Below are 25,336 nucleotides of genomic sequence, written 5' to 3' on the forward strand. Positions count from 1 at the left end.
TCCAAGCACTTCCACAGTAAACCAAAATCCCTATTTTTAACTGAGCCAACTGCATAAACAGAACTTGAGAATTGCTTTACGTCTAAATAGACTGGATAATCTTTCTCATTTAATTGCTAATATAAGTCAAGCATCGTTTTATAACCTTCTTTAGAGATGACACTCCAGGAATGGCAGCAATTCAGGAACATACATCTGACTCTACTTGTATGCAAAAGCTATTTAGCATAATTTATTAGGTTTAGTAATACCATACATAAAGTGAAAGCATTTAGACCTGCAGTGTCCTTAAAATCAAAGGATGTGATAGTGGTGGTTTTGTATTTGTTCCATCCATGTGAAAGAAAGAAAAAAATGTTTTAGCATGATATACTTCAATTGCATATTGTCTGATAGCCATTTCAGCTTGTGCTCCCTGAGGAAGTGAAGCCAGACAGCAGCTGTGCTAAAAGATCACAAACAACTGGTCATTTAGTTGTCACCATGCCAAAGGTATGTAAAACAGGAGACATCACACAAAGGTCCTTAAATGTTGTGAGTACTTGGGGAATGTTTCTGAGTTACAGGTAGCATCTGGCTTGCTAAAGATACACGGTCTAGCCTTTCCCAGCAGGACATATTTTCCAAAAAAAGAAACATTGCATAAAGACAATTTAATTGCAGAACCAAGCCTTAGTATTTAAAATTCCTCTAAAGGAACATAATGCAAATCAGTATTAATAGAAATTTGTATTTCCTTTACTTTAAACAAAATCAGCTTTTTATATGCGAAAAGAGACTATGCAAAACATGTAGTATTATGCAAATGTTTAAGAAGATAGATTTTATTTTTTATAATGAAAATAAACACATACCTACTTCGTTTTTCCACTTGTGGAATAATAAGGACAAATCAGTTTATCAAAATTAGTATGGCACACATATGTATGAAGATTACATATTTGTTCAAATAGAGGGATGATGCACTTCTCTCATTTCTCATGTGTTTGGAAAAAGAGTTGCTTAATTCATTTTCCCTTTATGCTCTGCCTGGCTGGAAAGGATTCCCTGACCAGCTGTACAAATTACTGTGACCATAGAGCAGGAGGGTTGTGGCAACATGGTGTTTCAACTGCAACTGCTTGGAGCAGACAGGGAGCTGGAAGTTCTAGCGAGATGGAGATCCAGAGATGAGAATGGATGGTATGATGGAGGTCTGGATTCTGAGGGAGAAGTTAATCAACTGCAGCATCTTCTGCTGTTATGCCTTGGGAGGGTTGGGTTGCTTTTAAGGCAACCTCTGTAGGACACCTTATACTTCTGGAGTACATTAATCCCTCCTAGGGATATTTACAGTAAAAAAAATAATCTCTTGGTGCTCTAGCCTTACCTTTCTGGCCTTTAGGAATTTGCTCTGTTCTGTAGGGGCAGGAGGCATGTGTGGGTTCACCAGAATATGTCAAATACAGAATTTCCTTCTGAAGGAAGAAGCTATTTAGCTGAAATAGCTTTACCTGCTATATGGGGTCATTTTTTTCTCTTTCTGCTCTGATTTAATTCTAAGACTATGCATCTAGTAGCTCTAACTTTTGGCTTTTTCTGTTTCTGCTTATTAACCTTCTATGTTCTCTTCTACATTCCAGTCCCATAGCATCTGTCTGTCACTATGAGAACAGCACCTCATCGAATCACAAACTGTCACTCTAGCATCAATACGCATTTTTGCCAAAAACTGTAAGAATACTGAAAATTGTACTTATTTGGTTAAGGTAGATATTTTCTGAATGTTCCAAATTCACTCAAGTGAGAATTTGTTTCCATAAATCTGTTTGAAAATGAGGCCTTGACATTTGCCATTTTGGATAGCGTAATTTTCAAATGTATATAATTTTTTTGTTTAATAGTTACTTGTCATTGGGTTCTTTTAAGTACTGTCAGTTTTCTGTCCCATACCCTGCTTTTATTACTCCTACATCTTTCTAGTCACTTTGTGGATGATCAATGCCTTAGAAAATGTAAATATTTCCAAGTGTCTCTGGATATATATTAACTCTGCTGCCTGCCTATAAAATCATACCTAAATCAGCAAAATGAATATTCACTCTTCATGTGATTGAGAACTGCCTTTATTCCATTATTAACTTTATAGTTAACCTACCTTGATATTTTAGCTACACTAACAAATTTTGCCTAGCCTGAGGCTGTGGAGCACACTTCATCTCAGAATACATGATTCTCAGATATTTGTAAAACATAAGGAGAGAGAAGCACTATAGAATAACTGGGTAGATGTTCTCAGCTTGGCCTTGGTTTGGTTAAAACTGCTTGAGTAGTCGCTTGGACACAGCAAGAGATGCATGAATGAAATGCTGCATGATGTCTTTGTTGTCAGTGGATTCTGGAAAGCAGCTTTGCAGAAAAGCACCTGGGAGTCTTGGTTGCCACAGAGTTGAACATGAGTCAGCAATACCCTCTTCTGTCAAAGAACACCAGCTGTATCCTGAGCAGCATGAGGAGCATTGCCAGCTGGTGGAGGGAGGCCTCCCCCTCTGTTCAGCACTGGTGAGAGACACGTGGAGTGCTGCATCCAGTGCTGGGCTCCCCAGTGCAAGAGAGACATGGACATACTATAGAGAATCCAGCAAACAGCCACAAAGATGATCCAGGAAGTAGAGCACCTCTCCTCTGAGGAAAGGCTGAGAGAGTTTGGACTGTCCAGCCTGGAGAACAGAAGGCTCAAGGAGATCTTATCAATACACAGAAGTACCTAAAGGGAGGGTGCAAAGAGTCAGAGCCAGGGTCTTTTTGATGGTATCCAGTGGCAGCACCAGAGAAGTGGGCACAGGCTGAAATGCAGGAGTTCCCTCTGAAGACCAGGAAACTCTTACTGTGAGGGTGACCAGGTGCCTGCAGAGGTCACACTGGGAGGTTGTGAATCCTCCATCCCTGGAGATATTCTAAAGCCCTCTGGATGTGGTCCTGGGCAGCTGACTCAAGTGGGTCCTGCTTGAGCAGGGGGCTTGGGCCAGGTAACCTCCACAGGTCCCTGCCAGTTCTGTGATCCTGTGAACTTTGTGGATTTGCTGACCAAAGATGGATCTGTGTTACTTCACTACAGTTGCATGTAACAGATATTAGCCTGTTGTTCAGTGTTATTTATTGCAGACACAGAATCTGTTCTCTTCCCTTGGGACTGAAATAGAGTTCTCAGTTTAAATTTTTGGGCATAGATCCTCTTCAGATTATCTTGATCCATACAAATTTCATTATTATTATTATTATTAAGGGAGTGTAATATAGGAAAAAAGGTAAATGAATAATGATTGACAACAGGAAGGCAAATAGATATTTTTCTTGCAGAATATTGTGGCTGATTTTATCAATCCTTGAAAATATTAGTTTGAGATCACGAACTTAATGGGAATTCCTCTTAGTAAGATAATAGAAAGACCAGAATATATTCAATTTCTTTCAGGCTGTATCAGTGACAAGACAAGCTTAATGACTGTATTACACTGTATTTTATCCTTTTGTTCCTAAAAAACAATTATCAAAATAATATTTTTTTGCAACTAGATAAATGACCTAGCACGTTCCTTACATAACTGAAATGTTGTCCACTAATCTAAAAAGTCTCCTAGAAGCTTCATGCAATAGTATCCTAGAAATCTCTCTCTCTTCTCAGTAACACAACAGAAATCTATCTGAATTCTAAGTGGTTTTCACTTGTTTTAGTGAGCTTCTGATCAGGTTAATAAACCTTTCACCATTCATCTTCCAGCCTGTTTATAGTTTCCTAGTCTTCAAAAACAAAAACAAAACCTCTTTCCTTGCTTCTTGGATGACCTTGCCACACCACAGATGTTGGAGGTAGTAAATTACACATGAAGTAAAAGAAAGGAATAATTTCCACATTCATTTCTGGTAACTTATTTTTAACCATATTACTTGCTATACGACAAATCACCACATAATGGGTGCCTTTCTAAGGCAGCGTTTACCAACACTTTTTGGAAGGTCATCAAAAGAAACTGAAGGACACAATGTTCAGTGAATTAATATAATGACACTTTTAAAGTGTAGTGTTTATACTGCAATAATCCTTTGTCTGGAGATTTTGCATGAGTAAGGTGTTGATAGTGACTGCATTGTACATGCCTCATGTTCTGGAAAAAATATATGAGACATGAAACTTCTCAGATTTTGAACCTCTGTGCTCAGGCAGAATCACCTTTGCAGATGATGCAGGAAAATGGAAAACTGGGAGACTCTTTAATAGAATTTGACTAAAACTGGCATATTAAATAAATGATTTAATAAAATGTCATCAGTAGATTACACCAGCATTTTAATCACTGCCTGAGTAAAAGCATCAAACTCCAGTGTTTTTAACAAGCAGGTTTTATTTAGGGTTCTAAGACCTTCTCTGTCATGTTTTAGAACTTACTTTTTCTGAATTTAGTGAGTCAGAGGGAAAAATTTGGACTTTTGATTAATTCTTTATTGTATTACCAGTCACAAACGAATGCTGACAGCTTTTTATTGCCTGGGCTTTCAAAGGCGATTAGAAATTTAAAGATCAATGAGAGTTAGAATCCTTAATTAATCTAAAAATAGGAGTGATGTGTATTATGCATGTCAGTGGTATTTGATAGAATTACTTTATATAATTCTCACTTATCTAGGTATGGTAAATGTGGTAATATTTCATTACCCTCAAAGGCATGTGGAGGCACAGCTGTGGAATCCTAGAAATCTAATAATCCTTCAGCATAAATGTGTTTCAGGGTAACTCAGAGGAATTCCCACTGTAGAATGAGAAAGCCATTGTAGGAAAAAAAAAAACGGACTGAAAATATGAATAAAAATATGGCTTTCACATATTCTTTCTGTTTTCTCAAATATTCTCCAGATTTTATTTAAAACATCTATATTTAGAATACTTTGATAAAAGGGGTGCATTTTCTCTTTTCTAACTAATCATAGAATCATAAGATATGATGAGTTGGATGAAACCCATCAGGATCATCAAATCCAATTCCTGGTCCTGCACAGGACACCCCAAGAGTCACACCATGTGCCTGAGAGCATTGTCCAAGTGCTTCTTGAACTCCTTCAGGTGTGGTGCTGTGACCACTTCCCTGGGGAGCCTGTTCCAGTGTCCAAACACCCCCTGGCTAAAGAATCTTTTCCTAATACCCAACCTAAACTTCCCCTGAAACAATTCCAGGCCATTCCCTTGGGTCCTGTCACTGGTCACCAGAGAGAAGAGATCAGTGCCTGCCCCTCCTCTTCTTCTCACAAGGATGTTGAAGACCTCAGTAAAGCCTCCCCTCCATCTCCTCCAGGCTGAAGAGACCAAGTGACCTCAACCACTCCTCATACGGCTTCTCCTCCAGGCCCTTCACCATCCTTGTGGCCTCCTTTGGATGCTCTCTCGTAGCTTCTTGTCTTTTTTATATTGTGGTGCCCAAAACTGTACACAAATATTTAAATATTAGAAATCATAGTATTAGTATCATAGAATAACTTCCAGAAAACTTCATTTCATTAATTTAGTCCATTATGCTATATACCACAAGCTTCAAATTTCACACTTTCTACTGAGCCCAAAGTAGGCAAATCCTAACCCTTCCTGATGTTCCAAGGTCAGTTTTATTTTCTTATGAGAGCAGTATCAGCACATTTCTTCACCGTCCTTGATGGTGTGCTCTGAGAACAAAGGAGCATGAGTCTCAAGGGATCAGCGGAATGAATTTCTGTTAAAAAAAAAGAGCACTTGAAAAGAGGGAAGGTAGAATCAAGGCTTTCTTTCCTTCATCAGAGCATATACAGAATCAGAGGGCTTCAGCCTCTTCACACTGATTTCCTGAAACAGATGATAGAAGCTACAGACTCTGCCTTCATATAATTTGAGGTTCAGTATGGAGACTAAATTCACTAGGCACCTGGAACAGACTGCCCTCAAATCAGTTGCACTATGAAACAGTCAATAAAATGAACTATTTGGTATTGTTCTTGTTCTTCTTCCTCCTTTCAAATGCTTAAGGGATCCCTCTCCCATGCTGTTCTTTCAGAGGAAAAGAAATCCTTTTGCAATGAGATACCCTTTATGTATGACTTTAAGATGTCAATAACACGTCTTCCAAAAAATCATGGTGGACATGTTTTCTTTGAGAAGGGGAATTCATCTGGACTTTGAACCTAAGTTTCTGTTTTAGAAAAGTAGCTGAGGGACTTTGTGATCATTTGTCATTTGAGTAAGGAGAAGTCCAGACTGCAGCTGATTTTTTAATAAAAATGTCAGAACAAGTGCTTGGACATCAGAACTGAAATGCAATCAGTAATGTGCATTATTAACATAGTGCTAAACCAGACAGTATATATTTAAATACAAGTAGACATATATATTTAAATACTCTTTTATGTATAATTTAATAAATGTTTGTCTGTATTTCCATTCAGATTATTTGGTTTAACTTGCCTTGTGTTTATGTTTCGTGCTGAGTGAAGAGTGTTAAAATGCAACAGAAAGAGTAAATGTCACAAGAGAAAATTTATGCAGACACTCTCAATTTTCTATTTTTGAAAGATTATTTAAATGCTTGCGAGCAGAAGTGTCAATTTCTATGAGAATTATGTTTTGTTTATTTTTATTTTAGGCTAAAGAAATAATCCTGGCTAAGCAAAAAGTTTCCACTTCAATTAAACAGTCTGTCTGCAATACACAGCAAAAAAACACGAGAAGGTAATTCCTTTTTATCTTCTGCATCAGTTTTATTTTTATCAGTGTGTTATTCACATGCCAGAATATGTACTTCTTTTATGTTATTGTTGAAAATTTGAAAATATTTATTAGTGTAGAGTAAAATTATGTCTAAAAGCTTTAGGTTAATAACCTGTCTGATGCTTTTTATTGAAAAGGAATCTCCTTCAATAGCAGAGCCAAAAACCTGCTTATTTTTTGCCTGTAAGTATTTTTTTCCCATCAGCTCATTCAGGTTGTTAACTGGTATATACTAAAACAAAATCACCTACTGAGAATGGCATCGCAGAGTTCCTTGCTATGAAACCCAGCGCTGGAAACCTTTTAGAAAGCAATTATTTTTGATCTCTCTCATGAATGTATTTTCTTACTGTTATACAAGTTGATTTACTGCTCTAGTAAATAGGTTCAAAAAGCAATTCTGCAAGGTTTTGTAACACAGATCCATCCTGTTAAATGTGATGTCAACTCCAGCTCTTGAAATCTTATCAGTAATGACTGCCCAAAGCAAGTGAATATCAGTGATGCACTATTTTCTGTTTTTACCCTCAGCAAGTGCTACTGTAGATAGACAGTAGGGTTTATGGACATTTGGCCTAAGTACAAATACCATGATACATGTTTTAATCTTTCCTTCTCCTTTTGCTATAGCAAATGGTATTCATACCAGAGTAAGATATTGTAACAGCGAAATCCCTTAAGTTGTTTATCTGTTTATATTTGAAGCGTTGCACTTGTTTCCTTGTTTGATTTCATTGTGTGGAATCTTGTTAAAAAGGCTAAGCAGTTAGTAAAAACTGGCGTTTTGGATCATGGCTGTTCTTGGCGTCAATATTTAGGACACTGGCAAAATGGTTCTGCAAGAGTCAGTTGTCAATAATTCTACTTTCTTATTCTAATTTCTTATTCCTAATAAAAATCAGTCATTTGCTTCTTTTCTTGATGATCTTTTCTTGATGAGAAGATGGTGGGTCACCTGTGTGAATCTGTTGAGGTTACTAGTGAGCACCAAAGACTGTACCCTTTCCTTAAGCAGAAGTCATTACAACAGTGCATCACTCTGATTACCAAGTATTTCAAATACTTTTAGAAGGTCCAGGTCAAATGGAGGATACTTACTCTCCATTATACCTGCAAAGTCATGGAAGTTCCTGGTTACTGGAGAAATGGAAATATTTCACCCATATTGCTACCCATTTTTAAAAAGAGTAGAAAGAAGGATGCTAGGAACTTGTGACCCATCAGCCTCACCTCTGGGGTTTACTCTGCCTGGAAAGCCTGGAACAGATCCTCCTAGAAGCTATGTTGAGGCACATGGAGGACAGAGGGGTGATTCAGGACAGCTCCACCAGGGGCAAGGCCAGCCTATAGTGGCTTTCTGTGATTGAATGACTGTATCAGTGAACAAGAGAATAGCTACAGCTCTCATCTGTCTGGACTTCTGTGAGGCCTCGGTCATGGTCCCCCACAACATCCTTCTCTCTACTTGATAAGATATGAATTTGATGGATGAACCAGGAATTGGTAAGATGGTTGTGTCCAGAGGGGAGTAGGCAATGACCATCTCTGCATGCAGATCACTCACAAGTGGAGTCCCTCAGGGGCCCATACTGGGACCAGTACAGTTTTATGTCAAGCACACTCTCAGCAAGTTTGTGGGTGACTCCCAGGGTGGGTGGTGCAGTTCACATGCCAGAAGGTGGGATGCCATCCAATGGGATGTGGACAAGCTTGAGAAGTGGGTTCACGTGAGCGTCGTCAGGTTAAACAAGGTCAAATGCAAGGTGGTATACATTGGTTAGGACAGCTCCTGGTATAAATTAAGGCTGAGGAAAAAAGGGGTTGAGAGCAGCCCTGAGAACTTGAGATATTGGTGAATAAAAACTGGACATGAGCAGGCAGTGTGCACTTTTAGGCCAGAAAGCCAGTCATGTCCTGGGTGGCATCAAAAGCAGTATGGACAGCATATTGAGGGAGGGCATTCTCCCTCTCTGCTCTGCTGTACCAAGACCCCACCTGGAGTTCTGCACCCAGCTCTGGGATCCTTAGTACAGGAAAGACATGGATCTACAGGAGCCAGTCCAGAGGAAGGCCACAAAAATTATCAGAGGGCTGAAGCACCTCTCCTGTGAGGAAAGGCTGAGAGAGTCTGGGTTCTTCAGTCTGGAAAAGATAAGGCTTTGGGGAGACCTTCTATCAGCCTTTCATAATAAAAAGAATCTTGTAAAAAAGATGGGGACAGATTTCAAGGCATAATTGTTTTAAAGTAAATGAGGGGAAATATATCAGAAAGAATTTTTGTGTTATGAGGGTGGTGAAACATGGGCACCTGTTAACCCAGAGAGGAGATGGATGCCTCTTCCCTAGGAACATTCAAGGTGAGGATGAATGGGACTCTGAGCACCCTGATTTAGTTGAGGATGTGCCTTGCTTATTGCAGAGGGATTGGACTGGATGACCTGTAAATTTCCCTTCCAGTCCAAACCATTTTGTGAGTCTATTGTATGACTCTTCACAAAAGGAATGGTGCTTTTCCACAGAAATGCAGCTAAATCTTTAAATGAATTACAAGAAATAAGTTAAAAAAACAAACTTGTGGATTAGGAAAATATATTTCCTTAGAACCCCGTTTGCCTTTAGTTTTGGCTGCATAGTAAATGTTTAAATAATAATGGGAGCATGGAAGTAATAATGTGAAATGGTGCCCATTCCTTCCAGCTGATGAACTAAACATATTCCATGGCATAGTGAAACTCCAAGAATTTGTGTTTGATTTCTGTGCAGTTTTAAGTAATTATGATTCCTGCAGATTTTGATGGCTAAAATATTACACGAATATATACCAAAAAAGTAGAAGTTGGAAAAGAGTCTTTGAATTACAGTTCTTTCTAAAAATAGTATGTTTTGACCTCTTTAACTGAAAAGATGCTGACTAGCCAGATGTTAAAAATTTGCTGAATAGTTGTCTCTTAGATTACAGAAGAACATTCATTACAGTGATTGTACTTGACAGCTACAGATGTCTTAGCTAAATGCTGTCAGACATATAATCTGCCAAACTGTAATGCAGAGCTTTAAATCTCTTTAACTCTTGTTAGCTAGATTATATGATGATACTGTCATTACTTCTGCCATGTATGAGAGATTTCTTCTGTGACTATATATGAAACTGTATTTGGAGCCTTCAAAGAGGCAAGTTTCTGTGGAATTTGACAGACTGATCTACTCTATTTACAAAGCCTCTATTAATGCAGTAGCTGAGTGTGCCATTTCTTACTGGAACTGGCCTCACGGTTCATCTGTAAGATACCAAAGTTGAGTTCTCCACAGCTGTGCAGAGGAAATTCAGAGGCAGATAGAAACTGACTTTTCTGAAATTGCACTGAAAATCTTAAGAGTAACAGTTACATAAAGTTAGCAATCCTTGTCTCATACCTTAGACTAGTCTTCCTTTTGTGGGTTGGAAAAGAAAAAAATAAAATAAAAATCAAAATGTCTCTAAATGTAAATATACACACATTTGTATTCCTCCAGTAATGAAATATTCATAGGAATACAACTTTTTTCTCTTTTTTTTTAGAGTTTTCTTCTTTTGCTTTTGTCTTGTTTTTTATTACTGCAGATCTTTTTACATGGAGAGGTTGAGAAATGTAGCCAGAGAAGAGTTTCATTTGAAGAGGCAAAGGAATGGAGTGGCAATTTCTGCAGAATTAAAAACTATTCAGTTACTTCTGATATATACCCACCTTTTATATTGAAGTAAGGAATGTAAGGTAGAGGTGATTTCTACCTCTGTAGTTCAGGCATTTCAAGTCTGACTGCCCTAAATGTCTTTTCCCCTCTTAGCTATGCAGGAATGCACTGGGTAACCAAGCCAGCATGGGCTCTAGAGAATACCATGTCATACATTAGGTTGGAAATCTGACATACATTCTACTGGAATCAGTTCTTAGTGGCAGTGAATAATGTTTTGGTAGTTTGTTTTGTTTTGTTTGGTTTGGGGGTTTTTTTTGCCTGGATTCTTAAGGAGAAAAAAAAGAAAAATATTATGCTGGGTAGTCCACCTCTGTCTGCTGGTGAACCCATAAATGCCAAAAATTGCCCATAAGTTATATTGAACTTGATACTGAGAAAACTTGAATGTTATTAATTACTGTATTGGATTTTAATTACAATCTTTTTCTAGCAAATGCCATGATAAGACTCATTAACAGAGCTTCTTTTATGGTTTGCAGTTTCAGTGATAAACAAGCATTACCTTACTTTTCTTGGAGAAATCTTTGGTTTTAGTTGAGCTCTTCTTTGCTTATTAACAAATAAAGAATAAAGGACTGATTATTTCAAAACTTCTCTACTACTATCTCACTTGAGATGAGTTGCTGAAGATGAAACATACTGCAAAGCTCTGTTTTACTGAATGACCCTGATTTAGCTTGGTTCCTTTTGGTGGAGAAGAGGCAAAGAAGATATTTGTGGGGAAAATTGTAGATGTAAGAGTAAGAATCTTTCTTTGGGAGTGAGAAGTTCTAATTTGAATTCTTGAAGCAGTCCCTGTGAAGTGTCAGAATACTGCCTTTCCACAGTTTCTCCCAGTCTTAAATTCCTACAGCTTACACAGAGGGATGTGATGAGTTGGAAGGGAGAGAACTACACGTATTTCTCCAAGAGAAATACAGTAGAACAAAATGAGTCATTTCCTCAGGACTGGGAAGGGGAGGTAAGTGAGGTCAGAAACTGAATGGTATTGCAGACAAACTGATCTGAAAGAACTGCAAGAGGATTTATGTGATCTTTCAGAACCTAAATTCTCAGTGTCTAAACCAAGCACAAACACTTCAACGTGAAGAAAGCCAAGTGCATCTGAAGAGTGTCCTGAATGACAGATGAGTAAATATGTGCAAAGATCACAAATGACAAGTCAGTTATCAGTTCTATTGAGATGTAATGCCTTTGATAAATACCTGGGATTAGTTCACAAGTCTTGAGAGTTGAGTAGTTTGCAGAATTAATATTTTCTGGCAGTGAAGTTTGCTAGCTGTCATGAAGACATTGAGAACTTTTAGAATGCAAGTAATATTGTATGGGAAAGGAGGAATCAGAGGAACTGTAATTCAATTGGCTTCTTAACCAGAAAGTGTAGTCAGATATGACTAAGCAACATGTTAAAAGTGTTTTTTACTCAAATTAATCTCGAAGTATTGAGTCATTTGTATTCTCATAGAGGCCTGGAGCTAATCAAAGTAGAGGGTGTACATATCCATCATTTGACTAATGAAGAGAACAAAAGGTGGGGTGCCTCAGAAGTGATTTGAAAATTAATTTGCACACTAGCATCTGATAATAATTAACTGTAATAAAAGTAAGCAGGCTTCAGAAACATGCCCTTCTGGAAGAAGCATTCTCAAGAGAACAGTTAGTTCCTGATCACTGCAGTCTGAAGCTATCTTTGGTTGTTCCTATGGGACAAGGACAAAGTCTGAGGGCCAAGATGGGCTTACAAGTTGCTTTCTAACATTCCAAAACTTCGAAAAAACTTTGTTAGAATAAAGTGTGTTTTCAGTATATGTTTCCCAAGTGTTTAAGGGTTTCAAGTTTGGCTGACAAATTTAACAGTGAAAGGAGAGAAAATAAGATGACATTATAGCCACATGTAGAAATTCAGAGTCAGTTTGCTTATTATAGGTATTGGAGCATATTTCTTGCTTGCAGACAAGGTCAGGTTAAAATTTAGTATCTTGAAGTGATTGTTCAAAAGAAGGAAAGGGATGGAACAGTGAAGTTGAAAATGTCACAGTGGCCATGATTTTCTAACTTTTAGAAACATGGACACTAGTAGTATATACATTCTCAGTCTGATGAATCCTATTTGTGAAATACATTTGTCTTTTAGAAAGAACAGCCTAGATATCACTAGCCTTTTATTTATCAGAACATTTACTGTTGATTTTTTAGTTATTCTTCACTCTTGTTTTGTCCCTGAGAAATGCATTTGATTCTGTCAGTGTTCATGTCTTCCCACCGATTCTGTAGACTCCAGTTACAGCTTCATTTCAGATTGCACACATATACAGAGATTTAAAAGGTCTCTTACACAATGAAAGAGGAATTAATTTTCTGGGTACTTAAAAAAAGTATAATTATTTGCTTAGATTACCTACTAGATTTTTTCTAGGCTTATATTTTCAAAAATTGAGACCAGAGTATGACAAGTGTCCCCCATTCGCCATCAGTTTTTAGCATACCTAAATAAAGATTTTCTTTCTCTAAACTCTCAAATAAGATGTAATTTCATATACTGGAATCACTCTATTTTCTTATTCAATAAAAGGATTTATTAGTACTTTGTCTAGGGTGATAATGATTTTTGTCCTCTTTCATTCACAATGTTAAAAGTTTTGAAAAAGTGCCTCTTCAAAGTGATTGGTTATGACTCTTAAATATCTTTAGATATCCTGATATCAGAAACGAAACTTTCAATCACATGTCAATAATGTGTTTATATATTCTGCATCAAAGATATGAGAAATCTCTAGCAATCTAAATTTTATTGAAATTCAGAAGTTGACACAGGGAATTGTAACTGTCTAATAATTTAAATATCAAGTACAGAGATTAAAGACCGTATAAATAAAAGTGTAAATTATCTAGAAATACCAGATTATCAGATATGCCATGTGTCACACACCAGATTGTTCAGCAGGCTGCTAGAGTTATGCATAACTTTCTTTATTGTGGAATCTTCTAATTGTATTCTTTAAAAGCCTAGCCAAACTGTGTGGAGGTAGAAATCGCCTTTCAAAGGGTAAGAAGGGGTCAGGAAGAAATAAAGAATTTAATTTATTTTTGGGTGGTGCTTTAGTGTTTGACCATAATTTTTTAGGTAGAGAGCACTCAGCAGCAGGTAGCAGTGCCAAAAAACTGTGAACTTCTATCTATTTTTAGACCTGAACTTGAAAATCTCAGTTTGCAAACACTGAGATTTTCAGATATGTTCTCTAGCTGGTCCTTCAAGGAATATTTTTGTTTCCATAACAGCTGTTTTACCATTGTCCATGGAAGACCTTCAGCAACAAGATGATTTTTTATTCTGCTAGGTGGAATTACATGGAAAAAAACCCTGTTCTTTCTTCAAAAAATGATCAGGTGGTTACCCTTGACCTCATCAATACCCAGCCTCTTTTGCATAGATTGCGTGAAGAGAACAGTGGATCTGTGTTGTAACTGCACTGATTTCAGCCTAAGAGAGTCTTGCTGTCAGCCAATTGTATCATGGTAGCTGGGATACCACTGTGAAGCTTTACTAAACAAGTATAGAATGTTTGATCATGTTCTTGTAGGTATATGAAAACTCTCTTCCTCTCTGGAAAAATTTACTTGTGCTTGATTCTCAGTCTTACCTGTTGCCTGTTGCCAACATACTTTGAGATTACGTGTGTGGTTGCAGATTTGGGAATGGCTGATGCAATAACCTTTTCACAGCTTGTCAGTGTGGATTCTTACTTATGACACTCACTGTTAATTTATTTCTGGAGTACTGGATTCTACTAATAAGATATTCAAGTAATAAGATATTGAAACTCCATTATTGTGTTTTTATGAATTACAATTTGTACAATTTTGGAGCTGATGAACAAATGTGAGATCCCACTGCTAATTGAAATACTTCAAATTAAGGAAATTCTTTTCTAGCACGTGATGGAAGCACAAGCTAAGGCTAATTTATTCTCATGTTTATGATTTTTTAGCTTTTTCTGAGGTGGCTCAGATTAGTGGTAAATTATTAGTTTATGGGTCTGCTCTCTTTGTGATCTCACCTACAGCTGCAGATAAAGTGATTCCAGGTCACAGCCCATTTCATAAATGGCACAGGAAACAAAAATGCCCTTTACTTTTGGGGGATGAACATTTTACAGAATGTTGCCACAAAGTGAACACTTATATGTTTCTTTAAATAGTATAGTGCAATATCAGAAAAAAAATCTAGCTTTATAAATTAAAGACTGTTCAGGGTAAAGAAATAAGACTTTTCTTGTGTTTGTTTTCATTACCCATAAAATTCTACTCCGAGTAATTTTTGCTTATGCCACTATTTGGAAAAGATTTATGCAGGTTATTAAAGCAGTCAGCTTCTCTGGCTGTTTTCTGCTCAGAAAAAAATGATCAAATTATTCTTTCACTACAAGAAAAATCTAGTGGCACAGAGCTGAAAGAGGCGGTTAGGCTGGTGACTGCCTCTTCTGGAACTCCTGCTTTCCTCAGCATAGCACAGGAGCAGAGGAGAAACTCTCCTCTCCCATGAGCCCCTCTGCGCCTCTCCTGCAGTGGGACAGGGACCCTGACACAGGAGAGGGCTGGGAGTCCTGCTCACATCTCCCAGAGCCTTGATGAAGAAGCATTGGCAGAATCTCTTTAGCTGTTTTAACAACTAAATATGGTGTATTTTCAGTTTTAAATCTTTTATTGTACTTTATGTACAAATTTTAATTTCCTGTGTTGTCATCCATGAAATGCATTCTGTCATGCAGTGACTTTTCCTCCCCCTTGTTTGTTCTATTTCTAAGGAGCCTTTCTGATCTCCTGGATAAACACAGTTTTCTCACATCTGAAGAGTGAGGCACTGTCTTTTCCAATACTGAGCTGGGAACTGTGACTCAGTATAAAATGGAGTATGAAGATTTACAAATCATGTTGTAATTCGAAGACATTAAACATAATTGTACAATTAAATTTCCATTTTGCCTTTTTTTCATGTAAACAGTTAAAAATTGCATGAAAGCAGGTTAGATTTTTTCCATTTAATCACTGAGCTCCTCTATTAGAAAATAACAATGAGATTAAATGCGGAAAGACAGAGAGTATGTTTCAAATCTTTGATCATCATGTGACATGGATAGGTTACCTTAATGAGTGGCCATTACACATTTCTAAGTGTCATCTGAAGGAGTATCCTTAACAGCAATAGAATCTGAAAATTGTGTTAAAACTTTGACTTTTCTTATAATTTATTTAATTTTTTTTCATAATAAAAACATGGTGATGATTCATGTTGCCAAAATATAAAAATCAGCTGATCAAGACAGACAAGTTCCTACAATTGTATTTTCTATATAAATAAAAGTATTTCTGTTTTCCAAAGATGGACCTGTCACCTAGAAATTAATAGACAGTCAGTGGGAAGGAACTGTGTAAAGAGAAACAGAAAAAAAAATTAAAAAACAATTGGATTTAAAAAAATGATCTTATATCAAAAGCCAACCATTTGTACTGTGATACCAGCAGTCACCATATTCTGATATAAAGGGAATTACAGCTATCTAAAATTAACTTTTGACGTCTGGAGACTAAGGATTCTTTTGTACAGAATCTTAGAGAATTTGTATTACTTTCATGTGTTTACACTTAGGGTTTTTATTTAGCAATCAATTCTCAAGTTTCAAGATCTCTTAACCCTGGTTTAATTGGACTCAGTAACAACCCTCATTCCAAAGTCAATGTGTTTATAAGCAGGTACCCAAATAGAACCAGAGATTACATAATAAATTCAAAGAATTCTGTTATATTTGACACTGAAATTAAGTTTTTTTCCATCTATTTCCCTCTTGCCTCAGGAGTGGACAAGTTGAGAAGTTAGAAGTGGATCCTAGTAAATATTCATTCCCTGATGTGACAAAGATAATCCAAGAAAAGGAACAAACTGGACAGGGACCAATAAAGCTCCAACCACAGAAGGTTACAGATGTTAAGAAGAGCTGTGTTGATTTTGAAAATAATGAAGATGTTCCTCCCTTAATTTGAAACATTCTTAAATATCCCCTCTATAAACAGCATGAATGCTTGTGTTGAATTCATGACCCTATGTGTAAATAAAATAAAATAGAGCTGAAGTTGGCAATATCATTACATTTCCTATCAATAACTTTTTTTATGCGGCTGTTTTCTGCTGCATTTTCTGTTAGTATATTGCTATATAAATTATTTTTCCTAGATTGTTTACTTAGTAACTCTGAAATTAGAATAGGGGTCTTAAATCAGAGATTGTCATTTCTTCAGTTTACTGTCTGGGCTGAGAGATGACACATTACTGGAGAAAAAGAGAAAAGGAATGAAGAAAGCACTTGTAACAAGATTTATGACTTTTCTCATTAAACTAAGGATATGAAAAATCTCTGTGTATTCCTTCAGTGTTTTCATTTTCATGACAGGCAACAGTAGGAGAAAAGGGTATGGTTAGAGTGAGAGATATTGCTGTAATCAACCATTCGTCAGTGAAACTCCAGCATAATGCACAGCTCCTGGATTCTAGAACTTGCCTAACAATGGCACTCCTTGAAGATTTTGGGAGAGAATAAAGAAAAACTTCAAGAAAAAAATAAGTTGAGTGACCTACATTACCTTCCTTATGCATTTGTAATTGTTTGTAATGGAAGGCTTCATCTGGAAGAGAAAATGCTTCAGATTCTATTCAGCATTTGCTTTTAGTTAAGAGCAAGCAAAGTCAGGAAGAATCAAATAATATTTTCTGGTTAAAACTTGTTTTCATCCTTAAGATAGAATATTAATAAATTTCAGTTATAACTGAACCACTGTTTAAGTTCAGATAGTGCCCACATTATCCTCAGCACATTGTCACATTCATAACACAGCCTTTGAAAGTGCTGTATCACTAATTGTGAAAAACATTGTGCAAAAGCCTCTGCAGTTTGAATGAAAATATTCCCATTGAATTCTGGGAATTTTTAGCCACTCTAAAGTGCTTGATAGTTCTTCACAGATGTTTAATGTAAGATGAAGATAAATAGTCTATCTTAAAGTGCACTGAAGAGAAGCAAAAAATATCCATCAACTTAGACTGATGGCTTGAACCAATGCATTTTCTTTGGTTGCAATTTGAAATGGATATAGGGTAAAAAAAATGAAGTTTCATACTAATGCTGGATATACTAAAAGCTGAAAATTTATATATCTCAAAGACATAAACCAAAGTTCAATTTGTGTATCATCTGATGGACTGTCATATCATCTTGGATTTTTCTTTTGCAGTGATTCAATTTTTCCAACTCCAGAATAAATTCTTTAATGATATAAGCCTCTGAGCCCTGGAAAATATTTAATCAGCTCTGCTCTGGTTAATGGAGTATAAAAACAGCAACTGCTTTTACAATATGTCCCAATTCACTAGAAATGTCTAACCTTGCCAGCTAACTGTGGAAAATACATATTAAATTTTATCTCTTGATCTCACTGAGCAGTAATATCCATAGGGTGAGCATGGATCATTTTCTGGATTTCACATCAAGGTTCTGTATTTGAGATTGCACAGGGTGTCCCTGCCCCAGGGGTGGCAATGGGGCTGCAGCATCTTGGGGACAAACAGGTTCCGTCCAGCAAGGGCCAAAGGTGGCAGCAGGACAGGAGGAGGAGCTCAGGAGGGACCCCAAGGGGAACTGCAGGCTCAGAGAAGGGGTCCCTCCTGGCAGTCCCAGAGACTCCCTGTGGAACAGAGACTCCCTTGCAGCCCAGGGAGAGCCCAGGAGTCCTAAAAGTTGGTGCTGTTTCATGGAACTGTGCAGCCCTAGGAGGAAAACAGGCAACAGATAATGTAGTTTGTAGCAGTCAGATGGAAAATTTATGTTTTTATTCCTTTCAAGTCCACTTCCTTTTGTTTCAGAAGTAAGAATTTTGCTGACTTTGGGATAGGTGAAAAGGCTCCACCACTTTTTTGAAGATAAAAATCAGTAAATTTTGGCAGCAGATCCAATTTTTTTTTTTAATTTCCTGTAATTTCATTGATTGCTGTGAGGATTTCCTGATGTTTCTAAGAGGTGAACCTTTTACAGGCTTTCCTCTTTTTCTTCATTGCTTATTTCTGAAAATCTTATAGGGACAATAGAACTTTCCAACCTTCAGCCAATATGGATGAACCTGTCGAGAGTTTCAGAAAATTGTGAAAAACAGAAGCATCCATGCTGCCTGGTCAGGTATGGTTATTTTTTCATAAAGAGAGAGCTATAAAAATTAATGTCTAATGTCAAACTAAAGGATAACATGATTCCATCTTTCTCCATTACAACTCAGTTCTCTTTTTCATCTAGTTTCATTGTGAATAGATTTTTCTCTGTTTTGGGGGGGAAAAATAAAAAATGTATTGAGCTACAATTACACTTTATGCGAAAATTAATAGCAGGTACCAAAACATTCTTGGAGCTACTGAAGAAAGTGTTGTTTCATGTGGTAACATAATCTTGGGATCCAGCCTGAAAATGGAGTATATTTTGGGAATCATCTTCAATAAACCTCTCAACAGTGTATGGTCCATGGAGAACACAAGCAGAGGTTGATCACAGAGAAACGAAGTACACGAGCAGAAGATGACACCACAAAAACATAAAAACACCTAACAAAATTACTGATTACTGTAATGCAATTTTGAGAAAAAAAGACAAAAGAGGATAAAGGACATGCAGCCTGTTGCCATCAGGACACAAAAGAACAACACTCACCCGTCAGGTTGAGAGCAAGAAAAGAAGGGCCTTTATTTGGGGAATTTCAACTTAAATAGTTTTTGGGATTTGGTCAAGGACTGGGGGACGAGAGGAACACCTCTCTGATCCCAGTGGTCAAACCAGCAGTCCATCACAGAGAGGAATGTGAAAAGAATCTACTTTGTTTATGTTAAAATCCTGAGAACAATACAAGATTGTAAAACAATCAGAAGGCTAAAAATCAGGGCGACAGCAGCCACCATAGACAAAATATCCCCTGTGTAGAGAAAATTAAAAGATAACAAAAGGAATGAAAGATTGTCAGAGCCCCCACCAGAAAAAGGAAGACTGAGGAAAGAAACTCCAGCATTGTCTTCCCCAGTTAAGGACATGGACGCTGATCAAAGCCATTGAGCATCTGGAACCCAATTCTCTTTCTTAGAGGAGACAAGAAAGTGCTGCTTTTTGATTGGCCACTTGCCTCATTCTGCCACTGCAGACTCAGCAGTTGTACATACAGCATTATCTCTTTCTATGTAATTGGGTTAAGTAGATTAAAATTTCAGAAAGCACTGAGTATGTGTTGTGATATTTCACCTCTAACTAGATGACTGGATGAATTTTAGCAGTATGCAGTTGATGGATTTACTCATCATCCAGTAGACAGGAGATGGATGGGGTTAATGACAAATTCTAGCAGTTCTGAGAGAAAAGATGTAACAGTTCAGGAATGCCCTTGGATTTGCCACAAAATCTTCCTCTTGTACTAAATTTGGGTTGGGATGTAAGTTTTGGATTTGCCATCAGAATGAGAGTTCTGCTGATGTACAAAACAGAAAGTGTCTGGCTCCCTCCAGCACCGAATTGATTCATCTTGGTCAAAAAAAGAAAAGGGGAAGGGAATCTGTTAGAATATGACAGGATAAAGCTATCCTGCACTTCCAATTAGAGTTGTAGTGCAGAACAATGTGCAATAAAATAGCAAACTTGGTTCAAAACTACCAAAAGGTTTTTTAGTACTAAATAGATTTCTGGATATACTCAGTACCCATATTATGTATGGGTAACAGTACTGGACATGCAAAATATGCTGTCCCACTGCAGGTTTCAAATGATAATTCCCATAAGAGGAAACTGGTGAGTAGCAAATACCTTTCTTACTGGTTAATGAATGTGGAAGAAAGCCATAGGGGGCCTGAGCATTAGTTATTTTCTGAACAGTTGCTAAAGACCAGGTGTTTGCTGTCAGTGCTGGATTGGGTAATTTCACCCAAACTGAACCATAGCATCATGGAATGTCCAAGGTCAGAAGGGGCCTGTGGTGATCATCTGGTCCAGCTTCACTGTTTAAACTGGAGCCAGTTGTCCAGGACCACATGCAGATGGCTTTAGAATACCTCCAGCGATGGAGAATTCACAACTTCCCTGGGTGACCTGTGCAGGCACCTGGTCACCCTCACAGTAAAAAAAAAGTGTTTCCTGATGTTCAGAGGGATCTCCTGTGTTCAGCCTGTGCCCACCGTCTCTGGTTCTGTCATTGGGCACCACCTATTCACAGTTTCATTGCAATTCATTTGTGAATAAACTTATTTCTTCTGTCACAGAGTCATCTGCAGTGTGCTGAAGCTTATTGTTCTCATTTGCAGCACCTGAGCAATACTGACAGAACAAGTTTTCTCCTTCCACCTCTGATACACCCAGGCACACTGAAAGCTCAGTGAAGCTGAAATCTAAGAAAACAGCATATGAATTAACAGGGACAAAAGATATGACATAATTTAGAAAACTCCGCTTACTCAGAGTGACAGTTCATGTTTTACTTTTTTAAAAGCAGAAATCATAAAAGATATTATTAGCGGCATAAGTGCTGTTCTTGGTTGCACAGTTGTGCACTGGAACTATCTAATAATCAGGTGGGATCTCTCTGAGATAGGTTTTGTACGAATTGTTCCTGCATCAAACATGTCACAGTAAAAGCACTGTGAGAGCCACAGAGTACCTCAGTTCTGGAGACTGCTTACTGTGTTGGTTTCAGAATCACCATGGATTACCTGAGATAATTATAGAACACAGACATTAGAAGGGGCTAGGAAGCAAGAAAATCACATTAGACAGTCTGGGCATCATTTCTTCTGCCTTCCAAACCCTTCCTTACAGACAACAGCAACCACTCCCTTACACAGGGCACAGAAATGTGAGCCAGATCCATTTAAAGAAACTTTACAGTTCCTCATAGAGAAGCCCTGATGTGGTGGGAATTGGCCAAGGATCAAGAGTCAAAAGCCCATTCCCCTAAGGAGATGGGATAGTACAGAACCAGCCCTCTCCTTTGTATAGGTGTTAGCATAACTGTTTGTCCCCTTGGATGTGTTCAGGTCTGCACAAAGTGTTGCTTTTCTCATACAGGGCACTATATGGAGGTGTCTTAACTTATAAGGCACTTTTCTGTTATTTGACTACAGCTTTTCTAGCATGATGCATAGGAAACTCATAATAACCAGGTCCACACTGGAGGTTATACTTCTGTTACTGGAAATACAACTCTAAGTGTAGTACAGCCTGAATGTCTGGGCAAAAAAAGATCTCAGAAGTTACAGCATGTATCATATGAAGAGAAGCACTTAAAAACTCCTCAGCTCTAAACAAAAAGCATCTTTCTCCTCAGAAATCTGATAGGAAACATGGATATAGAAGAGTTGACTGGTGAACATTTGGCTAAAAAGATGTGACCTGTGGTTATGTTTTGACCCTTGTTTTTGTTCTCTCACTGCTTACCATCTGCAAGTCTACCAGCAGCATAATTATGCCTGTTTGACAGTGTACATAAATTAGAGTTGGCTCCTCTGGTTTTGCAACAAGGCAGGCAGCCATCAGACTTTTTAATTAAAGATTTCACTGAGATTGATAATAACGTTCCAATATGCTTCCATTTTTAATTGAAAGTGCGTTATCAATGTAAAATTTTCAGAGGGAAAACATCCACGGAGATTTATCAGTCACCTATGAAGTATAGCTGAAGTGAAGCATGACATCAGTTCCAGAAGAAATCCAAGCTGTCTGCTTTTTCTGCACCAAACTCCATTCTGCAGTGGAAATCCTCTTAGGGAATCAAGTCCATTTTTTTTCACTAAGTTTTTTAAATTTCCATGAACCTTATACTCTGTACGATATTTCTGAATATGTAAAGATGCTGATATCTTGCACCATTTTCAGAACTTCCTTATGTGTACTTATGCTCAGTATCTAGTTAGAGCTTCAGCTATTTAAATGCTTAAGTGTCACCCTTCCTTATGTCTGTAGTAGAAGCTATATTCATCTCACTAAAATTATGTTTCAATATGCTAAATAAAAATGAGAGCCTTTTTAAATTTATGCTTACAGTTTAGCTCAATCTGGGAATTCATGTATGAAACTAAGTTACTGTCAAATGTTCTTAAAACTTTTCCAAGTGTGCCTCCAATATAGGTCTAGAGTATCTTAAATAAAGCAATTAAACTTTTTCAGTTTCTATCCTACAAAACTTAAGTTTCAGTCTGAACATTCTCAAAGAGGTAGTGAAGTATCAAAGACTCCTGTGACATGTTAATACGTACCTATGGTTGTGAGGTTGTCGTCAGATTATGTGGTGCTAATGTGCTGGGGGGGTTCTGTGGGGCTGAAGGTAATTTCTCACACTATCAGCTGTGTTGAGATACATAATTACATGTCTGTGATCTGTAAAGCAAATTCTCCCTCTTTATCAGTGTTTGACACTGGTTGCTTAACAACCTGGTTAATCAAAAACAGATTATACTGCTAGAATTAATGAGGCAATGAAAGGGTTTAATGACTATGGGAAGCTTTTTAATGCATGTTTCAAAGGGATTACTCAGTCTAATATTTGCTCATAAGTAGTTGAGAAATGTATGGCATGGAAGGCACAGTTATCCAGACAAATTAATTTGTCTGGGTCAGCTCAAACTTGCTATCACATCATTGAAAACCTCAAATCTAGTTCATGTTCTTTTGGTAGACAAAGAAGCTCTTTTTTCTTTCCCCTTGTATTAATTCAGGATTCAATGTAGAAGATTCAAGGACAGCTGGCAAAAATGACCATTTAAATCAGCTCGGGATGCAAGTAGGAGAGATTCTATTACTGGATATATCTGAATTAAAGAAAATTACTACATGTGGTTAGAGACAGAGAAGCCTGCCTATTAAATGAGCTGTGAAATTAGTTTCAGCAACTGATAGCTCTTGAAATATCAGATCTTGAATTTATCACTGGGATCTTGAATTAGAAAGAAAAATGCATAGTTTGGTCAGACAGACTGAGGTTCCAGGTTCCCTTTGGTTGTAAGACTTTATTCTTTGACCTGGATCTTTACTCAGATTGGAAAAGAGGACCCAAGGTATTGTTCAATCTGTCCAAGGAGGGGACATGTATGTGTGAACACAATTACAAATGATCTCCCCATTTCTTGTTCTGCACATTGTTCTCACTACTTTTGTACCTCCTTGCCCATTCTGGGGCATGACACAGTAGGTTTGTTCAGGTGGTTCTAAGAATCTGTTCCCTGACATTGCAAAGAAGGGAACAATAAATGGAGACAAGCAGAAAACCTACTTCAAAACTACAGACTCCACCAGTCCATGTGCAGGCCAGTGTTCCATGAGAATATGGTGCTGGTTTGTGTCTTTCGTGCTGATCTTAGAGTTCTTGGTTAGAGTTCATAGGAGCTCTCACCATTTCCTTTTGCTAAAGGAATTTGAGTAAACAGCTTGATGTACAAACTCTTAAATTCTGCATCTAGCATGGTTTATTGTTAGGATGAGTCACTTAAGGAAAAATGCCTTTGTAATAAGAAATTCCCAGCGCTCAGATCCACAGTTGCCTTACTTCAGGACCTCATACATCATATCCCACAGTTTCCCAGGAAGTCTGAGCTGTACCGTTTTATCTACTCTCTACTCACTTCCTAAGGGACCCTGAAAGCTTCCCAATTTCAGTTTAATTGATGCTAAAATTACTGGTGAACTATGAGTCAAAACTGGGAAAAGATATGCTCATCTTATGGGTGACCATAGGAAGAATTTTGGGTAAAGTGATATGCCTCGGTCACTTGATCCAGCAGTGGCAGAGATGAGGATATAATTCAGAAGCCTATCACTTGAGGGCAGGAGGCACAAATTCACCAATAAATTTTTTACGCCATTGCCCACAGCAGTAGGCAACACCAGATGAAGCCAAGTCAGAAGCCAAATTAGCCCAAGATGTGCCTCAGTTCAAGCAGGACATTACTAGACCAGCAAATACAGTGAGTAACTGTGTGACTGCCCCATCACACCTGCTAACCCTTGAAACAGGCAGGCTCTCTTGCACACTCCAACCTAGTCCATCCCCTTCCCCTCATTTTGGGAGAGGCAAAATTCAATTTTGTATTTCCTGCTGGGAAGACTTGACCCTGTTCTGTATAAGAAATTTTGAAAAGAGTGATCTTTCCCTGATACTATCTCAGACAGTCAGCAGCTATAGGAAAGTCTGACCTAGGGGGCTGACATGCAATTAATCTTTGATGGATCTCTCCTCTGTGAATGAATCTGCGTTGCTGTTATTTCACACTAACTATGCTTATAAGCCTCCATCCTTTATCCTGTGGCTACAAGCTTTGTGCTTTAATTATGCATCCTGTAAATATTTGCCTTAGTTTATTTTAAGCCTATCAACATATCCTTGGGGATTCCCAGTTCCTTTGATTCATCCTGTTGTTTTCTTCAGAACCTTTTCTACTTCTGTTACATCCAGGACAGAGTGGGGCAAAATCAAAGTGTTTGCCCTGTGGTTTTACAACAGCACCATGTTTTCTCTCACTTTCCAACAGATTGCTAATGGTCTCTTATCTTTTGAATACTGTCAAGCACTGTGCCCACATATTTATAAAACTGTCTACAGGGAGCTCAAATTTTATTTCCTGAGTTTCATTAGCTAGGCAAGATCCTGCCACTACATACTGACAGATCAAGTTGGTTTAGGTAGAGTTATTTTCCCCTTTGTATTTAGAAATATTGAGCTATTTTTTCCTTCAGTCACTAAACTCCTTGGGATTTTCTGACAATTTTGTCCTCTTCT

At 37.7% G+C, this 25,336-nt stretch overlaps 1 protein-coding gene across 2 annotated transcripts in view; it reads left to right on the forward strand.

The window, feature by feature from the left end:
- Positions 1-16,892, forward strand: part of LOC136285076 (dynein axonemal assembly factor 11-like) — a 49,935-nt gene extending 33,043 nt beyond the window's left edge. For both annotated transcript variants that reach the window (XM_066175764.1, XM_066175754.1), the window contains 3 exons: positions 397-492; positions 6,642-6,727; positions 16,354-16,892. In XM_066175764.1, coding sequence (XP_066031861.1) covers positions 397-492; positions 6,642-6,727; positions 16,354-16,540 — 369 coding nt within the window. In that variant the 3' untranslated portion in view covers positions 16,541-16,892. The remainder of the gene's footprint in view (positions 1-396; positions 493-6,641; positions 6,728-16,353) is intronic.
- The last annotated feature ends 8,444 nt before the right edge of the window (positions 16,893-25,336 follow it).

Source organism: Chamaea fasciata, unplaced genomic scaffold (assembly GCF_029207755.1).
Source record: "Chamaea fasciata isolate MVZ Bird 193981 ecotype frontalis unplaced genomic scaffold, bChaFas1.0.hap1 SCAF_1, whole genome shotgun sequence".
NCBI classification, from domain to species: domain Eukaryota; kingdom Metazoa; phylum Chordata; class Aves; order Passeriformes; family Sylviidae; genus Chamaea; species Chamaea fasciata.